At 53.8% G+C, this 23,653-nt stretch overlaps 10 protein-coding genes across 10 annotated transcripts; 6 read left to right on the top strand and 4 right to left on the bottom strand.

The window, feature by feature from the left end:
- Positions 1–60: 60 nt before the first annotated feature.
- On the top strand, positions 61–1,614 carry AYL99_02094 (hypothetical protein; the record flags this gene model as incomplete). The annotated part of the gene is made up of 3 exons (XM_018833610.1): positions 61–689; positions 742–838; positions 889–1,614. The coding sequence occupies 3 exons, from the start codon at positions 61–63 to the stop codon at positions 1,612–1,614; spliced, it is 1,452 nt and encodes a 483-aa protein (XP_018696234.1).
- A 739-nt stretch (positions 1,615–2,353) lies between these two features.
- Positions 2,354–5,139, bottom strand: AYL99_02095 (hypothetical protein; the record flags this gene model as incomplete). The annotated part of the gene is made up of 2 exons (XM_018833611.1): positions 2,354–4,921; positions 4,975–5,139. 2 exons carry the CDS (start codon positions 5,137–5,139, stop codon positions 2,354–2,356), a joined length of 2,733 nt encoding a protein of 910 aa, XP_018696235.1.
- Positions 5,140–6,192: 1,053 nt separating this feature from the next.
- AYL99_02096 (hypothetical protein) lies at positions 6,193–6,856 on the top strand (the record flags this gene model as incomplete). The annotated part of the gene is made up of 2 exons (XM_018833612.1): positions 6,193–6,229; positions 6,300–6,856. The coding sequence occupies 2 exons, from the start codon at positions 6,193–6,195 to the stop codon at positions 6,854–6,856; spliced, it is 594 nt and encodes a 197-aa protein (XP_018696236.1).
- A 49-nt stretch (positions 6,857–6,905) lies between these two features.
- AYL99_02097 (hypothetical protein) lies at positions 6,906–9,586 on the bottom strand (the record flags this gene model as incomplete). The annotated part of the gene is made up of 3 exons (XM_018833613.1): positions 6,906–7,154; positions 7,213–9,311; positions 9,358–9,586. The coding sequence occupies 3 exons, from the start codon at positions 9,584–9,586 to the stop codon at positions 6,906–6,908; spliced, it is 2,577 nt and encodes an 858-aa protein (XP_018696237.1).
- Positions 9,587–9,827: 241 nt separating this feature from the next.
- Positions 9,828–11,231, top strand: AYL99_02098 (hypothetical protein; the record flags this gene model as incomplete). The annotated part of the gene is made up of 7 exons (XM_018833614.1): positions 9,828–9,974; positions 10,023–10,169; positions 10,222–10,377; positions 10,425–10,541; positions 10,586–10,756; positions 10,808–10,962; positions 11,012–11,231. The coding sequence occupies 7 exons, from the start codon at positions 9,828–9,830 to the stop codon at positions 11,229–11,231; spliced, it is 1,113 nt and encodes a 370-aa protein (XP_018696238.1).
- A 1,139-nt stretch (positions 11,232–12,370) lies between these two features.
- Positions 12,371–13,345, bottom strand: AYL99_02099 (hypothetical protein; the record flags this gene model as incomplete). Its single annotated transcript, XM_018833615.1, has 1 exon — positions 12,371–13,345. One exon carries the CDS (start codon positions 13,343–13,345, stop codon positions 12,371–12,373), a length of 975 nt encoding a protein of 324 aa, XP_018696239.1.
- Positions 13,346–14,630: 1,285 nt separating this feature from the next.
- AYL99_02100 (hypothetical protein) lies at positions 14,631–15,392 on the top strand (the record flags this gene model as incomplete). Its single annotated transcript, XM_018833616.1, has 1 exon — positions 14,631–15,392. The coding sequence occupies one exon, from the start codon at positions 14,631–14,633 to the stop codon at positions 15,390–15,392; it is 762 nt and encodes a 253-aa protein (XP_018696240.1).
- A 313-nt stretch (positions 15,393–15,705) lies between these two features.
- Positions 15,706–17,544, top strand: AYL99_02101 (hypothetical protein; the record flags this gene model as incomplete). Its single annotated transcript, XM_018833617.1, has 2 exons — positions 15,706–15,881; positions 15,951–17,544. The coding sequence occupies 2 exons, from the start codon at positions 15,706–15,708 to the stop codon at positions 17,542–17,544; spliced, it is 1,770 nt and encodes a 589-aa protein (XP_018696241.1).
- Positions 17,545–18,017: 473 nt separating this feature from the next.
- Positions 18,018–19,660, bottom strand: AYL99_02102 (hypothetical protein; the record flags this gene model as incomplete). Its single annotated transcript, XM_018833618.1, has 2 exons — positions 18,018–19,201; positions 19,258–19,660. The coding sequence occupies 2 exons, from the start codon at positions 19,658–19,660 to the stop codon at positions 18,018–18,020; spliced, it is 1,587 nt and encodes a 528-aa protein (XP_018696242.1).
- A 1,502-nt stretch (positions 19,661–21,162) lies between these two features.
- On the top strand, positions 21,163–22,702 carry AYL99_02103 (hypothetical protein; the record flags this gene model as incomplete). Its single annotated transcript, XM_018833619.1, has 2 exons — positions 21,163–21,208; positions 21,258–22,702. 2 exons carry the CDS (start codon positions 21,163–21,165, stop codon positions 22,700–22,702), a joined length of 1,491 nt encoding a protein of 496 aa, XP_018696243.1.
- Positions 22,703–23,653: the final 951 nt, after the last annotated feature.

The raw sequence follows: 23,653 nt of genomic DNA on the forward strand, positions 1-23,653 counted from the left end.
TCACCCCGGGTCGAGCAGGAACAGCCTGCGGACCAAGTGGAACATACGAGTGCGGAGGATATGGCGAGACATAGGTCATCCACGTCGCGGTGGACTACTGGCAACAACAATCCTCAGGCCGACGGCTCACCAGCAGAGGCGTCAGATGCTGCCACGAGACCTGCCAATGCCAGGACCAATAACAAGACCACCTCGGGCACAAAAGGAGAGACAACTGAAGGGGAGACGAAGCAACACTCACCCACTATTCGTTTCTTCCCTCACCAGGAAGTCAGGAATGGAAGGCCATCACTGAATTTCTCGCCGATCACGCGGACCTTACCCAGCGAACATTCCATAATAAGAGTCGGTCGGTATAGTGAACGAGAGGGGATTCCGTCGGCCAATCCGACAGGCCCCTCTGACGCTCCTGTTGGCTTCAAGTCCAAGGTCGTTAGTCGAAAACATTGCGAGTTCAGTTTTGTCGATGGTCAATGGCAGATCAAAGATGTTGCTTCTTCTTCTGGTACTTTCCTGAATCACATCAGGCTGAGTCAACCCAATACCGAGTCGAGACTGTTTCCGATCAAGGATGGCGATATCGTCCAACTGGGCATTGACTTCCGTGGCGGAGAGGAAATGATCTTTCGCTGTGTCAAAATTCGGATTGAGTGCAACCGGGCCTGGCAAAAGAAACCAAACAATTTCAAGTGAGCCACGTCGCCTTGACAATTCGAGCGCAGAAACTGACATATTCCACAGCAAAAGCAGGCATCAACAATTGCAGAGTCTCGCGAAAGACCAACCCTCTGCAGATACCAACAGTGGTGAATGTTCGATTTGTCTGGGTTCCGTCCTGGTAGGTCTCCCCAAACCCATGAGGTTTTCTCTCGCTAACAGCGTCCCCAGCCCTGCCAAGCACTGTTTGTGGCCCCTTGCGCTCACGTCTGGCATTACAAATGCATTCGACCCTTACTCGAAGGCAAAAACAGCGTCTATCCCCAATTCCAATGTCCAAATTGCCGGGCGTATTCAGATCTGACCGCCGAGGTCGACCTTGCTCAATCCGACATAGACGAATGGATGGAGAATACTGATGACCCGGAGAACGTAACCGCCGAGGCCGGTGTTGACGCTGCGGTTGATGCAAATCATGCCCCAGATGCACATATCAATGGCCAAGTAACAGGCGAACCAGACTCCGCGAATCCTACCCTGCCAACTACGACCGTCAATGACGAAGACACTCAAATGGAATTAGGGTCTGAGAACCCCCACGTCGCGATATCTCAGTCCGAATCCGCTGACGAAAATCCCTCCCTGGCCACGCCCAATGCGTCGGGGCTTTTGGCCCGCCGGCAAGCTACAAATCCGCGTTCGTCCGAGCTGTCCATGAGCGGCAATATTGACATGCCTAATCAAGGTATTGAGAATGAGATGCAGGCTCAGCTCGAACAGCAACGAACCAACACACAAACGCCGGATCCCGACCAAGTCGTTGTTGCCGAGGGTCCCCTAACACCCAGGAATAACGCAGGACCCTTTGTTTTTGACGGTAGTGCAGGGAGGTCCGATGCGAGGCAGCTGATGGTACCTGGGATGGCGGATGTTGTTGATAGCAACCGTTCGTCATGAACCTATTGCGGTCCGACTCTGGTAGAGCTCCGGGCAGGCTGCAGAAGGGTCGTGATGATGGGTGCCAGATGGAATACTCTGGCAACTAGGGAGGAACATGAAGACAGGGTCATGACACCATGAACACGAATCGTGGGCAAAAGGGCGTTCTTCCCGCGTACAGGGGAAGGATCAGTGTTTGTCCAAAAACCCGGTGGCGGCGCTATTCTTGAGCGGATTATCCGTACTATCTGAGACGCAGCATATTTACCCGTATCCATATTTTCAACTTCTCAGCGGACTCTGCGTTGTGCATGGGTGCGAGCCATACGTTGTTCAGACATTTCCACTCCACGTGCCTAACAGTTCGGAGAAAAAGAGATACTGTACATGAAACCCGCCCCATGTCCGGGATGTATTTCGCACAGATTCGCCTGGTCGGGTCTACTCGTAGTCCTAATACCTATCCATTATATACACTAACGCTGGGGATGTATCTCCACCCTCGCTAACTATGCAGATACCCAGCGAAGCCGCGGGGAAGTAATTGACTGACATATTGTACGTTGTTCATGGAATGAATATATTACTCACTGTATATTGCAACACATACAAGAGCCACGCTAATCCCGGACGAGTATTAGAGAGGATGCTCATTCGCACTTGGACGTCGCATGTTCTGCATGTCTGTCTGTCTGTATGTCTGGCTGGGGATATACGTCTGTCTCCTCTTCTATGGTTGTAAATGCTCTCTGTGTCTCTAGTGCAACTGCAATCTAATGCCCTCGAGGCGGAATTTGACATCCTTCAACACTTTCGTTTTAGGTTCCCACTCGTCGAACTGCTCGAGGAGCTGTCTGGCCTCGTCGCGGAGGTCCTTCTTCACAATGTCTTCTTCCAGGATCCCACGCATGGCGAACGGCAGGATGTACGGGTTCGTGGACGCACTGCTGCTGCCACTGCCACCGCTGCCGCTGCCAGTGCTGGTCGAGAGGGCCTGGCGTTTCGAGCTGGAGATCGGCACGTCCTTGGTGGAGGTGGTCTCCAGAGCAAAGGCAATGGCGAGACGGTACACGGCGTCATCTTCGTAGAGTCTCGAATGACCCTCTCCCGTGTATAGTGACCCTGCCAGAGGCGTGGAGAGTTCTCGGATGAGTCCGTGATCCGGCACGCCCACATTCCTCAGCTTCAATACAAACCCCACAAGATTACTCAGAAAGTTGGGAGCGTGGATTCTCGAGTCGATGGAGACGGCGCGGTAGATGTGTGGATGCGTGAGTGGTGCAAAGATCGACGACTCCATCGAGACCAGTTGATCATCAATGCTCCCCACAAAAGTGACTTTGACACCAAATTTCAGGCAGTCGGCGATGGCAGCCATGTAGTCTTTGGACACTTTGGAGTTAGGGTCTGTGAATTCGAACAATTCCCCTGCGGAACCCGTTATCCAGGGAGATTTGTAGTCCTGAAAAGGACCCATATTGACACCGGCCATGGCGCAGATGCCAACGCGGGCGTTGGGCGAGAGACAGCCGAAATGAATCAGTTTGGCCACGAGCATTATCGCCACCGGGACTCCTTGGGAATGAGCTGCGATCATGACAAACTCGGATCTTCGGATCTCGTCGATCCAGTTCAGGAGGAGCTTCCACAACAGTTCGACACGTTCGGCGATTCGTCCTTCGCCTTCCAAGGCGGCGGTCTTAACTTCACAGTCATATCCCCGAGACTTGGTGTATCTGCGAATATTTTGTGCAGCTTTTTCGGCGAATTTTATGCTGGTGCCCGTGGGTTGACCCAGGAGCGACCGAACCATGGGACTGGGGAAGTAGCCATGAACACCAATTGCCAGAGCATTGTTTATCCGAGGCGGCTCTTTCAGTAGAGAGAGGTGTCTCGGTTGACCAGATTCCTTGGTGTAGTACAGGAGACGCGCCAGTTGCTGGAGGAGTGAGGGCTGTTCTTCGAAGGTGAGCGTGTCATTGAGATTGGGGAGGAGCAAATTAGGACCCTCCTGTTCTTTCTTCGACGGCATGGGAGACGCTGACCGCGGTGTTGAAGCTTTGGCGGGTTCTCGTGCGGTGGCTGTAGCATTGGATGAATTGGCTTTGGTGGTCAGAGGTTCCCCCTTCGCGGGAACGGCTTTCTTCTGTGCCACGGAGGTGCGCTTCTCCCCTGTCGCCGGCTGTTGCTTTGTTTCGGGGGGTTTCTTGCCTGTGGGTTTCTTTGACTGCTCTCCTTGTGTCGGTGGCCTCACCACGGGTTTCGCACCCTCTTCTTGGAGACTGATGGAGGCTCGTTTTGGCCGGCCCTGAGATGGCGTGTTTGATATCGCAATTTCCCCAATATGGGGCTCACTCTCCAATGTTGTAGACGCAGTAGATGCAGGGCGTTTCTTTTCTCGAGACCAAAATACCCATCCTGAGGATTTGGACCCGTCACCAGGAAGTTGTGGCGGAGGGGAGGTTTCAAGGGACGAGGCTTGAGACCCCTCCTTTCCCTTGGGTGTTTTTGGCAGTGGAATGTCGAGATTTTCTGTCTTCACATTTGCCGTTTCTGTATTCTCGACCCTTTCTATGGTACTGGACTGTGGTGGTTCTGTTGGAGGTTCTGGTTGCTTGGTCGGCCCGCTACTGGGTTGATCACCGCTGCTCCACATTTGATACCAGCTTCGTTTGTTGCTGGTCACTGTAGGGGAATTCAACGGCTCTTGCACTTGCTGAGGGGGAGTTGTGGGCTCTGTGACTGTGTTGACTGCAGCAGTAGTCTCGGACTCTTCCACGGGCTTGGTAGGAGGTGGTTGTTCTTCTGCGGGTTTCGTTGGATTGCCGTCTCTTTTTCCTAACCAGCCCAGCCACGAGCTTTGTGACTCTTGTGTCTGTTGTGGAGGTACAGTGGGTTGTGAGATCTCTGGTGTGGGCTCCGCAACTACCTCTTGTTGGAGTGGACTGGTATCCGTCTTCTCTGGTCTTGGTGGGCCATCTGCGGCAGGCTTGGATGCATTTCCGCCGTCCGTGGTCTTGGAGGTCAACTCCATCTGTGAATCCTTTTTACCTGATGAAGTGGCGGCTTCTGAAGTGGCATAGACGAGAGTCGTAGTGGCATCTATAGGGAGGGAGCGGTTTGAAGTTGATTTCCCGAGGGTCATTGCCAATGAGGGCGATCTGTGGGACTTTATCTTCTCTTTCTGTGGTAAGGGAGCCTCCGTGGCTGTGGTCGTCGTGGAAGATGGAGCGGGAGTCGAGGACGTGGAGGCGGAGGAGACGCTTTCGCGATGCGTCTGGGTTATAGGAGGAGCCTTGCGTGGCCAGGTTCGAGCGAGCCATGACTGGTCATTCTATCAGCAATCTGGACATCCAGTTGACCAAGAAGCCTGATTACCGATCTTTGATCTTGTTTCGGAGTGGAAGGGCTTGGGGCGGGAGGAGTGTCTGGGGGAAGAGGCACGCTGGCAGCCTGCTGGGCCTGCGCTTGGAACGATGACTCTGAACGCGATTCCTGGGCCGGGTTGGTCTTTTGCCGTTTCAATGGTCTGGCGGGGGCCATTGCCGGAATGTGTGGTGCTGGCAATTATGGTTGCAACATGGAACGGAAAAGAGTGCAATGTGGTGGAAAGACAATATGTGTATCGAGGTAGACAAAGACCGGCCTCAAGTGAGGTTGGGGAAGGAATCCTCATGAGGCTGCGCTACGTCACATGGCAGTCATTCAGGTCGCCGCATTCGACCAACCAACCAGTCGTTGTCCCTCGTGCTCTGTTCCACGAGCACAACGCAAGGTCGCATCAACCAGCCATGACTACGGACGAGAGGATCGAGCATGGACCATTCTTATAAGTGGTGTTAAAAAAATGAAAAGGGCAGAACAGAAGTTTCGCACATATGGTACAGTGGAGAAGTGGATTCTACCGTGTTCGCAAGTCTCCCTTCAGACGACGTTGAACCTTCAAAACGAGCCTCGACATTTCATCAAGAGTCACTGCGGTTCCAAGCCATTGACTTCTTTTGTTTCAGTTGTGGACGTATCTCGCGCAGGAAGCGAATGTCTTTCTCCGTCTTGGGTGCACCGGCCACAATCTCACCCATCGACATTGGTCACTCGACGTTCTCATAGGGTGAATCAAGTGCATCATCTTTGCCTCAGTGCTGCACGAGACAGACGTGTTCGAAGAGCAGTCTCAAATCCATCGACAAGAGAGTGGCCAGCAAGCAGAGACTTGCCCTTCATCTGACAGTGGGCCAGGATGATTCGAGGGCACAGGGAGTGATAGCAAGTCCTCAAGGACAACATCGAGCAGTGAAATATGGAGACAAAATTCTCTACAAGTTGCCTTTTTTGAGTCGAAGGTGCAAATACCCAGGTAGGTAGTTAATGGTGTGTACATAAACTGCGTAAAAACATAGGTAGATACACAGCGTCATCCCACGTGAAATGTCGGCGAATTTGTTCCCCGCAGGCACAGTGCGCACTTCTCAGAAAAATTGTTGTGGGCCACTACAGAATACCTCGTACACTGCAACAAATGGATCTTGCATTCCAACACCAGCAAAGACGAAGCTGAAATAGCAGTTGTCGAAGAGCTACTTGGTCCTTGTAACCATGGCCAAGACTTCAAAGGTCAAGAAAGATCCCACAGGTGAGTCCTCCCAAATCCTTCCTCTTCCAATTCCCCCAGCTCGCACATTCTCACATGAAACCCACCACAGCGAACCCCAGATCTCGGGCTTCAAAGCGAGCGACGTCCCCTTCGATCGACATCGACAAATCCATCAAAGACGCTCCGCGTGCCTCGGATGCCACGCCGGTGCTAGCCGCCCGCCCAAATAGCGGCGTCACCAAGGCGAAGCGGAAGCAAAAGCCTCTTTCGCGCGGCCAACGGCGCAGGCATGAAAAAGGGCTGGCCCGGGCCGAGATGGTCCAGGATCAATTCGCAAGAAAGGTCGAAGACGCATCGCATCGCTTGAAGAAGCGGCGCGAGAGAAAGGGTATGTGGGAGGACGTCAACGGGACAACAAACAAGTTTGGGACGTTAATGGCCGCTCTGGGTGATACTGCGGATCAGAATGAGGAGGATGGTTGGGAGGACGAGGCTATGCAAGAGTCCAACACTGAGAGCGGCGGTGTCAAGCACGTTGAAAACTTGACGACCTTCTCGAAGACCAAGCTGGTCGTGGTGGACCGGACAGCGTCTACTGCGGCGGCAGCTCCAACCTCGACGACAATGACGCAGGAAGAGGAGGACGAAGCCGACAAGATCACATAACGCAGCAAAGACTTCCCATTGACGACGTTCAACGACAACTACCAGATCCTTATTTCTTGGGCCGCAGATGCGTGAGCATCCTTTCGATCTCGACCAATTGCTGGCCGTTGGCCTTGTCCCGGAGCAGCTCCAGCGAATTCACGTCCTTGGCCTTGAGGGCCTCTTCGCCTGCTTTCACGACCATGCCGCATTTGACCCACATCTCAATCCTCTCCGAAGGTTGGAGGTTGGTGCATTTTGGAATAAATGATGAGGCAAGGCGAGTATTGCCTGCTCCAAGGACTTCGTTGTAGAAGGGCTATAACGCAAGGATCAGGTTAGAGACTAACAACCGTTCGAGGATACAGTGGACTTACCTCCCACCCGATGGGTGACTTCTTGCTCTTAGCAATCTCCTCGACCTCCCCCCAGAGACGGGCGGCAGTCAATGCCCGAAGCCGAATCCACCACCACGTCTTCTCTGGCACCCGAAAGTCGCCCTGCACTTTGGCGGCTCGTTTGCTATATCCAGATTGGATCAGACGGAACATGGTTTCGTTGATGCTCAGTCCCACATAGCTTCCGCTGCCGTCAGTGATGTCCTTGTCGAAGGCTTCCTGCATCTTAAGGAGCTGGCCGGCCTCTGTGAGCGACTTAGCGTGGAACTGAGCCGTCGGGTCCTTCGCATCAGTGAGCAATCTGCCCGCTAGCTTGAGCTTGTCGATCACTGCTTGAACCTGCGTTTGTTGCATGGCTTCTTCCAGCAACAAGTTAGAGCCCTCCACGGGCCTGTCGTCCTGATAGTACAAGTCTTTGAGCAATTCTCTGTCAGCTGCTCTTGCTGAACTCTCCACGAGTGCTGATGCCACAGGCTTATCGCTGATGGTGCGAAGGAAAGTCGCCAGTGGTAGTTTCTTTTTCAATTCCAGTAACACGAAGAACACCAAGTCGGTGTTGCCGGACTCAATGGCCTTGTTGAGTGCGATTTCGTCCTCCTCCATGTTCAGCAACAGGGGAACCTGTTTCCCCGCTCTGGGTTCATGATTCAACAATGTTGTTGCAAGATGGCTTCGCCCTTCGTCGTAGGCCGCCCGCGCAATGGCTTCGAAGGAGATTCCATGTTTGCCACGTAATCGCTCCACGACAATTTCTCGAACAGTGTCGTCGTCTGCAGGCGACCCTCGGACTTTTTGGCTCGCCCAGTGGACATAGATCTTGTTAGGAGGCAGATGCAAGTACTCTGACAACTTGATCGCAAGGAGGTACTCTCGTCGATGGACCAGCCGTGCTATCAGCCGTTCCGGCGTCAGCCTGACGTACTGTTCATAGGACATGTAGAGTCCGATGCGGTAGTCCCGAACGGCATTCAGCACTCTCAGATCCTCGCACATGTCGACAAACTCGTCGCTGCTGTATAGGTCGAGTACTGACTTGCCGAATGAAGCAGCGCGAAGCAGCTGCTTCTGGAGACTCGGGTTGAACTCATGACCCGCAGCCCGAATGCATGTTTCAACTGCGTCCGGCAGATTCGGTTTGATCCGCTGGATGTTTTCATCGGCTTTGGGCGACTTTTTCTCCAGCAGCTCGATTGAATCAAGAAGGACCGAGGCCGCCGATGTCGAACCAAGCTTGAACACTTCTTCCAGTGGATCGGGCACCTTGTGCAAGAATTCGCACACCTCGTTCGTAATCAACCGCACACCATCAATATCGGGAACGACATGGACTTGGTCATCATAGTAGTATTTGACGGCAGCACCGTTAGGACCAACCATGTGGATCTCGTCTTCCCAAGCAAGGATGACTGAGTCGTTCCCACACCAGTATATCTGCTTTGGTGTAGTCTTGGCTTTTGAGTCGTATTCGCTGTATTTGTTCTGGAAGTCACTGCCAACAACCCAGACTTTGCCGTCCTCGGTGAACAACGCTGCAAATCGCCCGTTAGGAGAGACGCTGACGTGCTTGAACGGCCCGTCCGACAGTCCTCGATCTTCGGCTTCGGTGACATCCACGACATAAATTGTCTTGTCTATCGCGAGTAGCACCTCGACGGATCGAGAATACGTGTATGCCGGCGGAATGATGGACCAGGAGTGGAATTCTCCCTCCGGCGCTTGAGCAAGTAGCCTTGGTCGAGGTTCGTCAAATGATGACACAGCTACCAAAGAATTGTTGGAAAGTAGCGCGACAAAGCCGTGCGACCAAAACCGGCAAGAGACGACACCATACTCCTCCGCCCCGTGACCAAGCGAGAAAGGTTGGAAGTCGCCGTGAAGCTCGTAGTAGCAGTGGACAGTGCCATCCTCGGTGACGACTAGGAGCTTCTCATCGTCTGACCATCCAAGGCCTTTGATCACGCCTTTCTCCCAGTTGATGTTGCTAATGAGCTTGCCGGACGAAGAATAAATGTCGATTGTTGGCTTCGTTGACTGCCCAGTTCGATACCTAGCAATCTTTGTCGTGTCTCGCCATAATGCTGCGATCGTCAGCTCGGGAACTTCGAAGGACTCAAGGAGGGTTACCAAGCGCGCCACCATACGGTGCACCTGCTACAAGGTAGTTCTCAAGTTCGAGATCCTGGTCAAAAATTGACTCGTACAAGGGCACCTTTCGGTAGAACTGGTCGCCAACGATCTCCCAGCCAGCCCTGGGATTGTTGGATGTCATGAGGTCAGGCAGTCCATGAATATACCAGGCGATCTGAACTTGATGGATCGGATGAGTGACTTGGAAGAAGGGAGATGGAGGCATCCAGATGTCGTCTGCTGCTGACCAATCATATGAGGCCGTGGTTCGGCTGAGTTTCCCTGCTCGGGGCTCAAACCTCAACGCTCAGATGCCTCCTGCTACCCTCACCACTGGATCTTCGCCAGCGTTCTCAGTTGCCAGGCATACAGGGAGCCTCATCAAAATAATAGTCATTCCAAAGAACATATCTGGGAACCGGCATGCATATCCTAATGCAAAGCTAGGCGTTGCGAACCCGACAAATATGGATTCAACACAAGCGTTTCTGGACAATGTCGACGATCTTACAGACCTCGAGCTGGCCGTCCTCCTCGGCCTCGTTGCGCAGCATCCTTGCATGGTGGTGACCAGGGATGACCTCCTTGATGATTTGGCATCCGAACTTGCACTGGTAAGATTCCACCCAAAACACCAAACCCCGAATCTAATGTTCGCGCAGATCGTCAGAGACATGTTCAGTCTCTCGTATATCATACTTGATCGAGACGATCTGCAGTCTATCCAGACCTTTGGTGCTGCTATTCTGGATGATGACAACAACGAGTTCGATGATGTACCTCACGAGTCAAATGTTGATGTGGAGAGTGTTTGTGACGGCTTCTGCTCCATGTCCAGTCACTTGTCTGATCTTGTCTTAGGGCATGCTCCATTCCAAGCTTGCCTCCGTAAATTTCGGCGGAGGATCGTCAAACACTGCTGATCACCAGAAATTGGATACAAGGAGAGTTGTCAATGTCATCATTGCCAAAGACTTCAACCTCGCACACGAAGACGTGCAGATTCAGGCTCTCGACGTACGCCATCATTGCCCAGCAGACTACTTATGCTGACCCATGTGTAGCTTATCAGGAAGCGGAGAATATACAGTCGAACAACCGTACATCTTGCGCCACCGATATTCCTGCTACTTCCGCTTGTTGCTGCCTCCTCTCAGCATATCCGATTGAACAAACACCTTGTGAGTGCAGCCGAATCATCCGTTGCCTAGGCTCATTCGTGCAGAACGACCGCATATTCATGTCACACACTCACGTGCCAGAAGACGGATTTCCCAACCTGGAAGAGTTAGACCACGCGGCCAATTCAGAAGACCACGACTCCACTTATTCCTACTCTAGATCCCCAAGTGGAAGACGGCAGCAAATGATTGCGAATCGCCGAATCGACACCAAGGTAGGACCTATTGTCCGGTGTACTTCTAGGCTGACTAATCGCGGTCTTCAGTTGATAGAACAGCTACGGGCCCAGGGTGAGGCTGCAACGATCACTCCGGAAGTTCGAAGGTACCTGCAGGATGTTGTGGCTTTTCTTCGGATGGAGAGAGGTGTTGACGGCGGTATATCGCCGTATGCAACGACCCTTTTTCTCGCCCTAGCAAAGTAAGTACCTGGACTAATCAACGTGCTTGTTATCTAATATGGCTTCCAGATACCTGGCACCATTTCACGGGATTGATTATGTAACGCCATCATTAGTCGCGTTGGCGGCGAAGAAGATATACCCACATCGAATCATTATGGCCATCCCAGGACGCGAACGGAGCACTCAGTACGGGACTGATCTTGCGTCTGCACGAGACCTCTTGGAAGATTTGGACCCAGACAAAGTGATCCAAAACGTTCTCGATACAATTGAATGCCCGACATGAAGAATGTGCTCTGACGCCTGGGACAGAAACGGGTTGGTGAGATCTATCTGTCTGACCAAAATTGACGATGGTCTGACTGATTGTCCAGTACGCTTTACCGAGATTGTTGATCCTCCCCTGATAATCAAATGAAGTCTACCTTCATTCAGGTTTTTGTTTGACCCGTCTTCCAAGAAGATGTTATCCCTTATTTGTTCTATAGGGCAGCAAATGTCGTGGCGGCTGAAGCCACTTGCATAATTCGGGCTCGGCAGATTTGAGGACTGCAACTCCCAGATGCGCTGGGTTCAGATGCCTCATCGGGACGCGAACAAGATGCAATGCGGTGCACCAAGATCTCGGCATGGTTACTCAGAAGGAAAGACCAGACAGCACCGCGAAGAGCCACTGAGACCTCAGGTGTCCGCCTACAAAGACTCCTGGTGATACCTGATACAGAAAGCCGCCAACACTAGTCAACGAAAGCCATACATGGTCCGTGCTGATCACTTGGTAAAAGATCAGAAAATTGCAGCCATTCAGGACCGAACTGCAATTCCCGTCACGCACCCGCCCAAGGAGGACACCGGACTCTCACTAAAGGATACGAGCCTCGTCTACGCTGAGAGTGTTCTGCTTCTGTGTGGTAGTGCTATGCTGCAGAATTGGGGAACTGACAGAGACGACAGACTGTAACGATTCGTGATGAGGAGGGCCGGTGCAGGTTCGAGGAGATCTGAATAACTGGGAATGGTCTTGGGGTCATCGAATATGCGGAGGGACAAGGAAATGAACGACAGAGAGGTGGATATTTTCGAACAAGGGTGAAAAGAACTTCTGAGATTGTTCCTCTCGTTCCCTGGCTGCTAGCTTCTCTGTGTAGGTCTCTCTCAAAACACCAATGCTTCAGCAATGGCGGAGGATGAATGCACACTGTATTATTGACTAGCCATTCCATTCTAAGGCTAGGAGGATGTGCTCTTTCCAGCTGGCCTGACTCTTCTCTCCCCATCTGTCTAGTGTCGCACCGACTCAAAGCGCGTCCAAATGAATGCCCCGTGAACATGACTCGCCGGATCTTATTGTCATGGGTTGTCATATCAGTGCTTCTCAACCTTCGGGTTGAGTGCTCATCGCCATGATGGCCGCCACCGGCGCAATCAAAAGCCCTTCATGCTCTTGAATCTGTTCTCAAAGGCCCGTTTCGTCACGGTCGCGTCCGGCGCAAATATCTCAAAGGCATGCGGCACGCCGGGATACAAGTGGAATTCCACCTCGATATTCTCCAGCGCGAGCCTCCTGACATACTCAATATCCTCGTCGCGGAAGATATCCAAGCCGCCTATGTCGATGTACGTGGGCGGCAGCCCCGCAAGAGATTTCGCCCGGGCCGGCGCGCAGTAGTGGGACACGTCGGCGTCGGGGATGCCGGCCTTGTCGGCGCCCAGCAGCGCGGTCCAGCCGGTGATGTTGTCTTCGACCTTCCAGAAGGCGAAGGGCTCGAGGTGCTCGTTGGGGACGTTGTTGCGGTCGTCGAGCATGGGGTAGATCAGAATCTGCTTGGCGAGGGGCGGCGAGAGGCCCTTGTCGCGCGCCATGAGGGCCACACCCGCAGCGAGGCCCCCGCCCGCGGACTCGCCAAAGACGCCGATGCGGGTCGGGTCGACATTCAGGGACGCGGCGTTCTGCGAGAGCCACACGAGCCCGGCGTAGCAGTCCTCGACCAGATTCGTGCCCTGCGACTCCGGGGCCAGGCGGTATTCGACGCTGAAGATCGATACACCGGTCTGCTGGGTCTGCCACGCGACTGCCGAGGCAGACATCCTCACCGAACCCAAGATCATGCCGCCACCGTGGCAGTGCAGGAGGGCCGGGCCAGGTGTTTTTTCCGTCGACGTGCCTTTCTTGGTGAAGCCGAACACGGACAGCGTCACACCCGCCGGCGTGGTGATGCTGTATTCCTTCTGCTCGACGTCGGGGGATGGCGGGACGAGATCTTTGAGCGCCGTAATGGCGCTTTCAAAGCCGGTACGGCGACCTTGAACGTCGTGCACGGCGTGCTTGGGCTGGGCGGCGAGCATGGGGATCATGGGCTCAAAGGCCTTGAAATATTCTGGGTCGTACGGGGAAGGCATGTTGTTATTATGGTTGTATTCCTGTCTCCGGCTCCCAGTGATCACTGTCTCTCAATATGGAGTTGGTCTAGACGTTGGAATAAAATATCTGACCTCTGACGATCCGTGGGACAGAAAGTGGGCGTTTGACGATGCACCCTGTGTGATAACACCCGATCAGAGGTGAGGCACTCCCCTTGTAAATTCACACGAAGTTAGTTTCCGTGTCGGACCTACCTAGAAAGACCTAATAATGAATGACCTTGACCACCCACCACTTTATCTGGAAAAAGAAATGGGGGTTGGCTTACCATGGTTCGGTAGTTTCAGGCTGATGAGTGGCCAGCAACCTACCAACTAACCAACCTTGGTACATTCTTTGCCTCGGCCACAACGGGCTTTTATCCGGGTTCATTTGTTGCTTTTCTCCTCGTCGTGCCGGATTGGACGACGAGTCAGTTGCGAGTGGCCATCGTGCCAAAACTGCGGCCTGATGCACTGTACGAGTCAAGCATATCGCGTCATCCATGATCCGTCCCCCCCGTTATGCACAGCGGGGAAGACGATTGAGCATTAATACATGTTGTGTTTGTATCCCGTGTCCTCTCACCAGTCTAGGACGTAGACACTCCGCTCCGTCTGTCGGAGTTACAAAGTTCCTGTCGCCAAACATTCCATGCCGGGATGCTGACAAAGAGGAGGCCCCTATCACAGTGACGCTCGGGATACCTGCATTTTCTAGGTCAGCGAGCTTGATAACTCGTCTAGCGTGTCAAGACTAGAGAGAAAACGGAACTATTGTGATCACTAATATCACTTGTAAACTGTTCCGTCTTCACAGACTCTGGTATTTAACTTGGTCTTCTCATCTCAACTCGACAACATCTCCTTCATCGCCTTCCCACTCATAGAGCAGACCCTCCCCAAGGGGTCTGTCCTGTGAGTGGGAAGGTCGGTCCATGAATCCCCAAGACGGGGCCGTGTGGCCGTGTAAAAATATATATCGCGCACCGACAATTCGAGTCGGCCATGTGTCATGGCCAGACCTCCCAGCCGCACCATTTTTGGTGGTTTCCTTTGTGTGAAAGTCACTTGGACGAGCAGGGTGTGGCAGTACGGCTCAAAACAGGACACACGTCTTGCTTCCTGGACTTACCTTGACTTTGAATCACCAAAAGCTCGACACAAATACGCAGCAGACGTTGTTTTTTGTTCCTCCTTGTCTCCCTGCTCTTGCCACCAAGAAGACACACCCACAGCAGCCCTGACAATCCTCCTGCAACTACCAAATCCCTGCATTAACAAAATGTCCGACCTTTACGAGGACCCAGGGTTTTTGGAGTGGGTGGCACGAGACGAGGCTTTTCAGTACGGCGCCCAAGACTTCATCCAGACTCACCCACCGGCTGGAATGACACCATTCACGAGAGGAGCACTTCACAACCTGGTTTTCAGTTACTACGGAACCAGTCGAGACCTCCGGATGCAAGGCCAGATCCTGGCGCTTCACAACATGTACAATCTCGAAGGGCTCATGGACATGGATCTCCTTGACACTGTCCGCGCCAACGTCGAAGCAAACAGAACCACGGGCCCTGGCCCAAACACTCCAAGTCAGCCAGCCACTCCAAGTCAGCCTGCAACGCCCTCGGGAGGGCTAGACAATCAGACCACAGGCAATCAGACACCGCGACAACCCTCCCCTTTGAGTAACGCGACCCAATCTCCGCGCCACCATGCAGGCACAGGCTCAGGCACAAATTCCCCGATCAAATGCCATCCGGCTGATCTCCAGCACATCGTCGCCATTGCAAACCGGTCAAAGGACTGGATGTACAAGTGCGACGCTTGTGGCCATGAAATCCTGTACCGTGGTGAATTCGTGCGACACATGAAGGACCGCCTAGGGCGAGTGGGCTTCGACATTGTGAGGGCAACTCCGGAGACAGAGGACCGCTGGTATGGGGTGGATGCCGCGGGAAATGAATACGTGGGGATGCTTGTTGCGAAGATTGGGACGGGAGAGAGGAATCGCCAACGAATGAGATCCCCATGCCGACACAGATAGGCACCCATCGAGAGGGAGAGGGAGAGGGAGAGAGGGGATGAGAGATGCCAGAGCCTGGAGGGGCGCGGCCCTCCCTGCAGCAGAGGGAGAGGGGGACGAACCGAGTTCGGATACCTCGTTATGAATCAAAGAAAAGGAATTGACGATATCGTTGCTGAGTTTCCACAGCCTTGTCACTGTAGCTGTACATGCGTCACCGTAGCGTTTTCTCAGCCTCGTCGATCTCGTCGCTGCTAGAACCCATGCCATATTCTCTGGGAACGATGCACCTTTATCCTCCCCCTGCTGATGATGTGTCTTATCCTGTGTTACCATGTATATCCGTCAATGGACAGCCATTCTCAGCCTCCCGGTATGGCTGCAAATATCTTGTGTCCATGCGTTTCTGGGCGGTGACGGGGATCACCCATATGACAGCGACATGCTGAAACAGCAGGAATCCCTCCTCGGTCTCTGTCCAGACTACACCAACTATGCCCGCCACATCCAGTAAGCCGACCTGGTGGCCCCCCATCTTCCCCCCAAACGTGCAGACGGAGTGACTAACTTCCTGCGCAGCAAACCTCTCAGCGATGGACCTCTACAACTCCCCTACCAAAGACCTCACCCGAGCTGCCGCAAGTTCTCGTCGCCCGCGGTGGAGCAAGTCATCAGCGACCTCTACCCGCGGTTCAAAGATCCCGACCTTGCGCAGATCTTCCAGAACGCGTTCCCCAACACCCTCGACACGACGGTGCTGTGGCACGTCGACGGAGAAAAGAGACATGCTCCCCCGCCTCGATTGCTGCGGGACAAGGACAGATGGCAAGGCGCTCACTCGTTCATCGTGACGGGGGACATCAACGCCGAGTGGCTGAGAGACTCTACGAACCAACTGGCCCAGTATCAACTGCTCGCCAAATCGGCCCCTGACATCTCGAACCTCATCCTGGGCGCAATCAATACCCAGGCCGAATTCGTGATATCTGCACCTTATTGCAACGCATTCCAACCCCCGGACCCGTCTCGTCTGGCTCCAGTGCATTCAGGGCAAGACGACATGGTCCACCCGGCCTACGAACCCGCGGTGGTGTTTGAATGTAAATACGAACTCGACAGTCTCGCGGCGTTCCTGAAGCTGACCAACGAATACCACACGTCCACGGGCTCTGTGGCCTTTCTGACGACTCGATGGTTTAAGGCGCTCGATGCCCTCTTGCGGGTTCTGGACGCGCAGGCACAGCCGACCTTCAACTCCAAAACAGGGCGGTACGAGCGCAATGAATACACATTCAGCCGCTGGACGCGCATCGGCACCGAGACACTCAACCTGGAGGGAACAGGAAACCCCTTGGCCGACGGCACGGGTCTGATTCGCTCTGCCTTCCGGCCCTCCGACGATGCCACGATCTTCGGCTTTCTCATCCCCGCCAACGCGATGATGTCGGTCGAGCTGTCCAGGGCGGCGAAGATGCTGAAATCCGCCAGCGCGGCTTCTACACGAGAATCACAGGCCATGCAGATGATCCAGGTCGCGGACGACCTCGCCGAGCGTGCCGAGACCCTCAAGAAGGGGATCTACAAGCACGCCGTGGTCACGCACCCGGAATTCGGACAGGTGTTCGCCTACGAGGTCGACGGTTACGGATCCCACCTGCTCATGGACGACGCCAACATCCCGTCCCTCCTCTCCCTCCCGCTCCTCGGTTTTGTGGATGCCGCCGACCCCATCTACCGGAATACCCGGCGCATGATCCTCACCCAGCGCGGGAACCCGTACTACCTCTCGGGCCCGAAATTCCAGGGCATTGGGGGCCCGCATATCGGCCTGCGCAACGCGTGGCCCATGTCCGTGCTCGTGCAGGCCATGACGGCGACCTCTGACGACGACGACAACGACGCTGAGATCCTCGCGTGTCTCGACGCCGTGAAGAACGTGAGCGTCTTCGGCCTGATCAACGAGTCTGTCGACGTCCACCGGGGCGCCAAGCGCGGCGGCGGGAGCGGCGAGGGCATGACGCGCAGCTGGTTCGCCTGGGCCAACAGCGTCTTCGCCCAGGCCGTGCTGTGGCTCGCCGAGCACAAGGCGGGTCTGGTCCTGAAGGATAGCGACGATGGCAGGCCGCCCAAGGGGTACCGTGTCGGCGTCGGCTGGGTGGAATACTCTGTGTGATTGATCAGGGATTGGAGTTTGACGGAATGGAATGGAACATCATGAAAAATGGAATAGCTAGAGAGGATATCTGAGTGATAGCCATCCCCCATCCCGAGCCGAGGAATCGTGCCCGTATGCACGTACCAGTTATGAAGCGACGATCGATGCATGAATCACGCGGAAAAAGCAAGAGAGCAGCAGCAGCAGCATAAATGAAGGAGGGGGCTCGTCGCGTGGAGAAGAGGGTACTAATAGAGTAGTATCCTCTGTTCTGATATGCTGCTATCTATCCATTTATGTCGTGTCCAAGGAAGGGTATAGGACATAGTACACAGATGTTACTCCTGCTTCATCTTCATCTTTATCCAACCAGGGATTGAACGGCTCTCTCCGCAACGTAGGCTGTGTGTGTGTGTGTGTGTGTGTGTGTGTGTGTGTGTGTGTGTGTGTCTGTGCCTATCTGTCTGCGGTGTGCTCGGTATAGTGACGAACTAAGCATTTTTCTTGCCAAAGAAACTCATAATGTTCCCTCCTCCTCCTCCTCCGCCGCCCTTCTTCTTCGCACCCGGCCCGGTGGTCTTGCCCGCCTGATTCTGGTTCTGGCTCTGACTCTGACTCTGGGTCTTGAGCGAACTCTTGGGCGCCGCGAACGCTTCCTTCGTGACGGCCCGCGCAGGGGGAGGCGGCTCGGGCTCGTCCTCGCTGAAACTCTCCCACACGGCTTCCTCCCGCGTCACGAGGTAGCCGTCTTCTTTGGTCGTGCGCTTCTGCATGACTTTACGCTTGCCTCGGCGGCGCCGTTGTTGGGGGGCTGCAGCAGCATCTACATCTGCGTCTGCGTCCTGTGCGGGCTTGTCCTTCGATGCGTGTGTCCTCTCAGTGTCGGAGTCTGACCACGCTATCTGGTCACCGGCCTCCTCTTCTTTCGTGTCGGTGTCGGCGTCCGTGCCCTTCTTCGCAGCTGGAGGCTCGTCGTTTTTCAGTCCTGTTGCCTCTGCCACGCTCGGCGCTGCAGCCTCCTCTTCGTCGTCGGACTCCATCATCTTGCGTAGCTTTGCCGCCTTGTCTTCGCGTTCCTTCTTCGCATCGCTGAGACGTTTGTTCGAAATCGCAGATTTGCGAGTCCCGGTATCGAGGAAAAGTGCTTCGTCCTCGGATTCGCCTTCATCAGCGTCATTCATGGCCGTGTCTTGGTCTCCGCCATTGGACTGGGGAGTGGCCGTGGGTGCTGGTTTTCGCGGTCCGGTCTTGGCGAAGGCTTTGAAGATGTCGGAGGCACTTCGCCTAGGGGCCGGCTGTTTGGTGGAGCTGGAGATTGAGGCGCTGTCGCGAGAACTGGGGCGCGAGGACTCGTCGGGTTTCACAGGCGGATCAGAAGAAGTTGATCCTTGGGGGGTGGGTTTTAGGTTGCTGAATGACGACTTCTTCGTCTCTTCTTTGAGAGGTTGGGGTTTGGGTTTCGATGCAGGCCCTCCTGATACCGTTTGTCTCTTGCCCTTCCGTCGCCGGACCTCCGGGTTCTGAATCACCCCAAATATCTTGCCATGTTCGTCCTCAAGCCCATTTGTGAATAGACCACGACTGACATCGGTCAACGCGATGAGATCTTGTAATCTCCCTGGAGAGAGGCTGTAGATGTGTATGGATGTGATGGTCTCGTAGTCTTCCTCGATCGCTAGCAGCATCAGTTAGCGGTCACCTAAGGTATTGAATCAGTTGTCTGTAGCACACCTTTCAGGGCCTCTTCTCTGACCAGCGTGATGGTCCGTACGGGCACTTCCCTTGCCTCCTGTTCCTCGACATGACTACTTTGCTGGCTGGGTTCGAGCATGGAACTGGTGAATGGGGGCGGGCTGGAGGGAATGTGTTCGTCTGGATCGCAGTCGGTCATGTGTCCTTTCGCAGTCCCATTCGTGGCCACGGCAAGTGTCGGTCTCTTCTTGACCCCCGACAAAAGGTAGGTCGCATAGACCGACTGGGGTTTCTTCGCATTTTGAAACTCGTAAAACTCGTAGAGCATGCATTTGGCGGCGTTGACATGCACTTTCAAGGCTCGGGAGACATTGCGGTAGGATATCGTTCGTTGCTCAATCAGCACCTCACTCGCCAGATACTTCTTGAAATCTTCAGCCATGGTTGTTCACTCTCTGGATTCCGTGGTGGATATTGACCAGGGACTCGAAGTGCAGAAGAAAAAGTTCAGCGTGACGTGGTGACGACGCGCCTGTTGCAGTGGACGCGTTGAGTGCTTTTTCGGCGTCGGTCTGCAGTGACGCGCTGGTACTTCTTCCGCTTTGAGCATCGGCGCCAGGAACCCTGCGGAGCGACTTTTTCTGTCAGACCAGCGCGATTATTTCTCGACCGTTAATTATTTGTCCTCCATCTGCAGAAAGGGCGTCTTTCTCAAGTAACCCGCACTCTAACTTGTTCAACTTGTATGATCATGCAGCTCATCGGAACAATATCCAATAACACCCTTCTAATCTGACACGATGGCCAGGACATCTGTCTTCGGGAACGGGACTCCGACATGATGTCAGAGGAGGCTCTGCGACACACCACCACCTGTCTGACAGACAAATTACCACTCAGGACAGCCCGCGTCGTTTTGTCAGACAGGCCGATTTTCCGCCATCGGATCTGCCTCGTTCCCGAAGGATTCAGGTAAGCGGCAACAAAATTCTTCTACCACATGGACTTCCCAAAGAATAATTACCAAAGAGACACTTGGCTGCGGAGGTTGTCGAAGGAAAGCTGCCGGAGGGAACCTATTGCCAAACCGGGTCTTCAGTTTCCCCTGGAATGGGACGGACTAGCCTATCGCTAATACCCACGGGACGATCCAATCGAATATCCTGAACAAGATGAGCACGCATGGTAAGCGGTGGATTGCCTTAAAACCCTCGGCCTCCGTATTTTGGTCAAATTTACTGATATTTCAGAGTCTCCCACACGCTCGTGGGTGTGCTGCTTCTGTTCCAGATCCTACCGCAGATCGTAAGTGCATCTATCTCCATGCAACCCAAATTAGCGGGAAAGGCGGCCGCATCAGTCACACGAAGATGCGTCCCTGGGAATACGCTAGTGCCAGCTGCTCCCTTCTGTCCATCTCGAGTGACAGAAGCCACCCAGTGACTCGACCCGATTAGACGACTTCTGCCGGTCATCCTTCGGTGGAGCGCCTATTCGGTTCAGCCATGCCAGACTCTTGTGGAAGCATTTATTGGATGCCATTGCCTGACCTTTCTTTCCTGCGTTTGTAGTGACGTGCTTCGCCGACATTACATCAACTGCCCGTCCAGGGGTGAGCAGCCGATCCCAGGGAAGCTCAAGAAAGGCAAGAAAACTCGAGCATGTGACTCCTGTGCACGTTTGAAACTTGGCTGTGATTTGGATTGTCCATGCGAGACTTGCCTCTCCTATGGCCTCGAATGCACCTACACACGCATCACCGAGCAGCGCCAACCACGACATGGAAGTGAACCTCCCTCGCTCCCAGTTCAGGATGAGCAACGGCCGAGAAGTCACTCTGCCAGTGCCGACACTTCTCAAGGCTCCAAAAATCATCATGCGCGGCTGGAACGGGGCAAGTTCTCGTTATCCTTTCTTCTCAACTTTGTCAATCCGACCACGTCTATGGCAGATGCCTATGGTCCGGTCGCAGAAAAACCAAAAAAAAGCAGTGAGTTGCCGCCCTGACCGGGTATCAACAGTGTGTCTAACCTCACTAGCGCCTGTGGCTCTGGATGTCAGTGACGGCGCAACTACAAGCGACTTCAGCTCCTCCAGTGCCAATGTACAGCCAGTGACCGATGGGTATATCTCGCCGGGACATAACGACAATCTCGACGACTTTTTTGTATCCTGTCTGTTTCCCGATTCAAAAGACTTTCAGGGCACAGGCGAGAATTCAAATTGGACTACGAACTGGCAGGCGGCAGACCACTCGGATCCGTTTGGCGGCCCTGCTGGCCATTTCAACTGCTTGATCGACTGCTTGACTGGGTTCACACTCTCCCTCCCGCAGGGACATGCTGAATGCGCGCCCAACGAGCGACTAGTCAAGGCAGCCACGCTGTTTTCGAGACTCAATGTCGAACGGTTTGTCGGTCATTATTTCCGAGATTACTGTCCACATAGCCCGATTCTGCATCCCGGGACGTGGAAGATGACCGCAGCATCACCCTTCTTGCTCACCGTCCTGGTTCTAACGGGAGCTCTGTTTTCCGCTTCACCAAATGACATGGAACTCGCAAGGGACATCCTCGGCCTGGTGGTGGAGTACGCTTTCAGCAACCCGATCTTCAAAAAGCTGCTCCAGGGCCCTGACGCCGTGCGAGGCTTGGACGAGTTGGAATGCCTGCAAGCACTCGAAGCCGCATTTTTCATCACACAAGTTCAGCTCCGGGAGGGGTGCCCGGCCAAGCGGAAAGACGCTCGAAAATCGCTTTTTGAAGAGATACTCTCTGCCACTCGAACCCTCGGTCTGCTGGAAACTCGGAATCCGTTTTTCGAAGCCGAACCGCCACCACCAGACAAGTTCCAGTGGGCTCAGTTTGCCGCTCGCGAATCCAGAATTCGCCTTGCATGTGGTATTTTCCATCTCGACGCCAGCTTCACGGTCCTGTACAATATGACACCGCGGTTATTCGCGGAAGAGATGAACATCGGGATGCCAGGTTCGGCCGATGCTTTTTTTGCCGACAATGCGCAGGATTGCTATCGGCTCTCATTGAAGGAGCACGGGTTTCAAAAGATGTCGCTCTCGCAGATGTGTGACGCCTTTTTGCAGGAGGAATGGGATGAGGAGAGGCGCTTTTCCATGCAACACTTGTCACTCCTGCATCTTTGCAGCATCATGATGGGGCTCACGCAGATCTTATGGCTTTCTCCGTACAGACCTAGGAAGGGGCAAACGATGAAACGGATGGAAGAGGCGCTGCGCAGGTGGAAAGCAGCCTGGGATTTTCAGATCGCGACCCTGACGGCCCGCCAACGCGAACGCTACGGGTTTCTGAAGACTATCCCCCTCGAGTTCTGGCAGATTGCCACTGTCTTGGTGGAGAAGAACAGTACCAGTTTGGAGACGGCGATCACTCAGAGTGCCATTGCTGCTTTGAACAACAACCGCAGTGCACAGACCATGCTCGCAAGCGTCGACAGGGACCAGAGCTGAACATCAGGTCCGCGGATCGACTGTTGAATCGACATGGCCCGCCGGCTCTTTACACCTCGGGAGCCCGCAAGACGAACCAAGCAGAGATCTCGGCATTTTATGATGGAAGCCGAGGGCTCCGTCAGCCTCGTGCTTACTCACATACTGTACCTTGTCTAAGCCACGACTAGAGGGTCCCACAACAGCATAGAAGCTTCGGGGCTTTTGACTAAAACGGTAACCTCTTTCATGTCAGCATCGTCTACGGTGAAATGGGGATCAAGATGAGTATGATTGGACGCTGGGATGACCTCGAACCCTTTCAGTCCAAAGAGATATCTGGTTCGCAACTCAGGAGCTGGCCCGATCATGAAGGCAGACCCACCATATTACCGCAAGTGTTTTTTACGAGCAGATATCAAGCGACCAAAGGAGCGTGTATAGACAGATAACAGGAAAGGATATCATGTCGATGTTAGATCCACGTGAACAGCGATCACAGTCGGGCTCCACAAACAGAGGATAAGCACTCATCCATCCTCCGACCTCTTTAGGTACCCCATTTTTCCAAGCAGCACAGTATGCACCCAGTGAAGAGAGCCAGACTTGTCCTGGTCGAAATTAGGATTGTTATGCGACGCTGGTTACGCCGTTCTGTTAAATGAAGTGATGATGTTCACGTGGCCGTGGTCAGTCAACAAGGGGTTCGGCATCATATTCCTCCTTGTCCGACCGAGGTACTTTATGGACAGGATACCGAACATTTATTTATATAAGTATCACTTCGATTATTTGCTGCGCTGGATGATATTATATATATATCTCTCTCTGTCTCTGGGCAGCCAGGTTCCCTGTTGCGTTTAGATGGATAAAAAGTGAATCGGCTTAGGTACGTACGGATTCACAAATTCTTATTGGAAAGTCAGTCGCTTGTTGATCATTCAATTGCTGTAATGATGGAGGTTCTGACGC

This window comes from Fonsecaea erecta (genome assembly GCF_001651985.1).
Source record: "Fonsecaea erecta strain CBS 125763 chromosome Unknown Scaff2, whole genome shotgun sequence".
Taxonomy (NCBI): Eukaryota; Fungi; Ascomycota; class Eurotiomycetes; order Chaetothyriales; family Herpotrichiellaceae; genus Fonsecaea; species Fonsecaea erecta.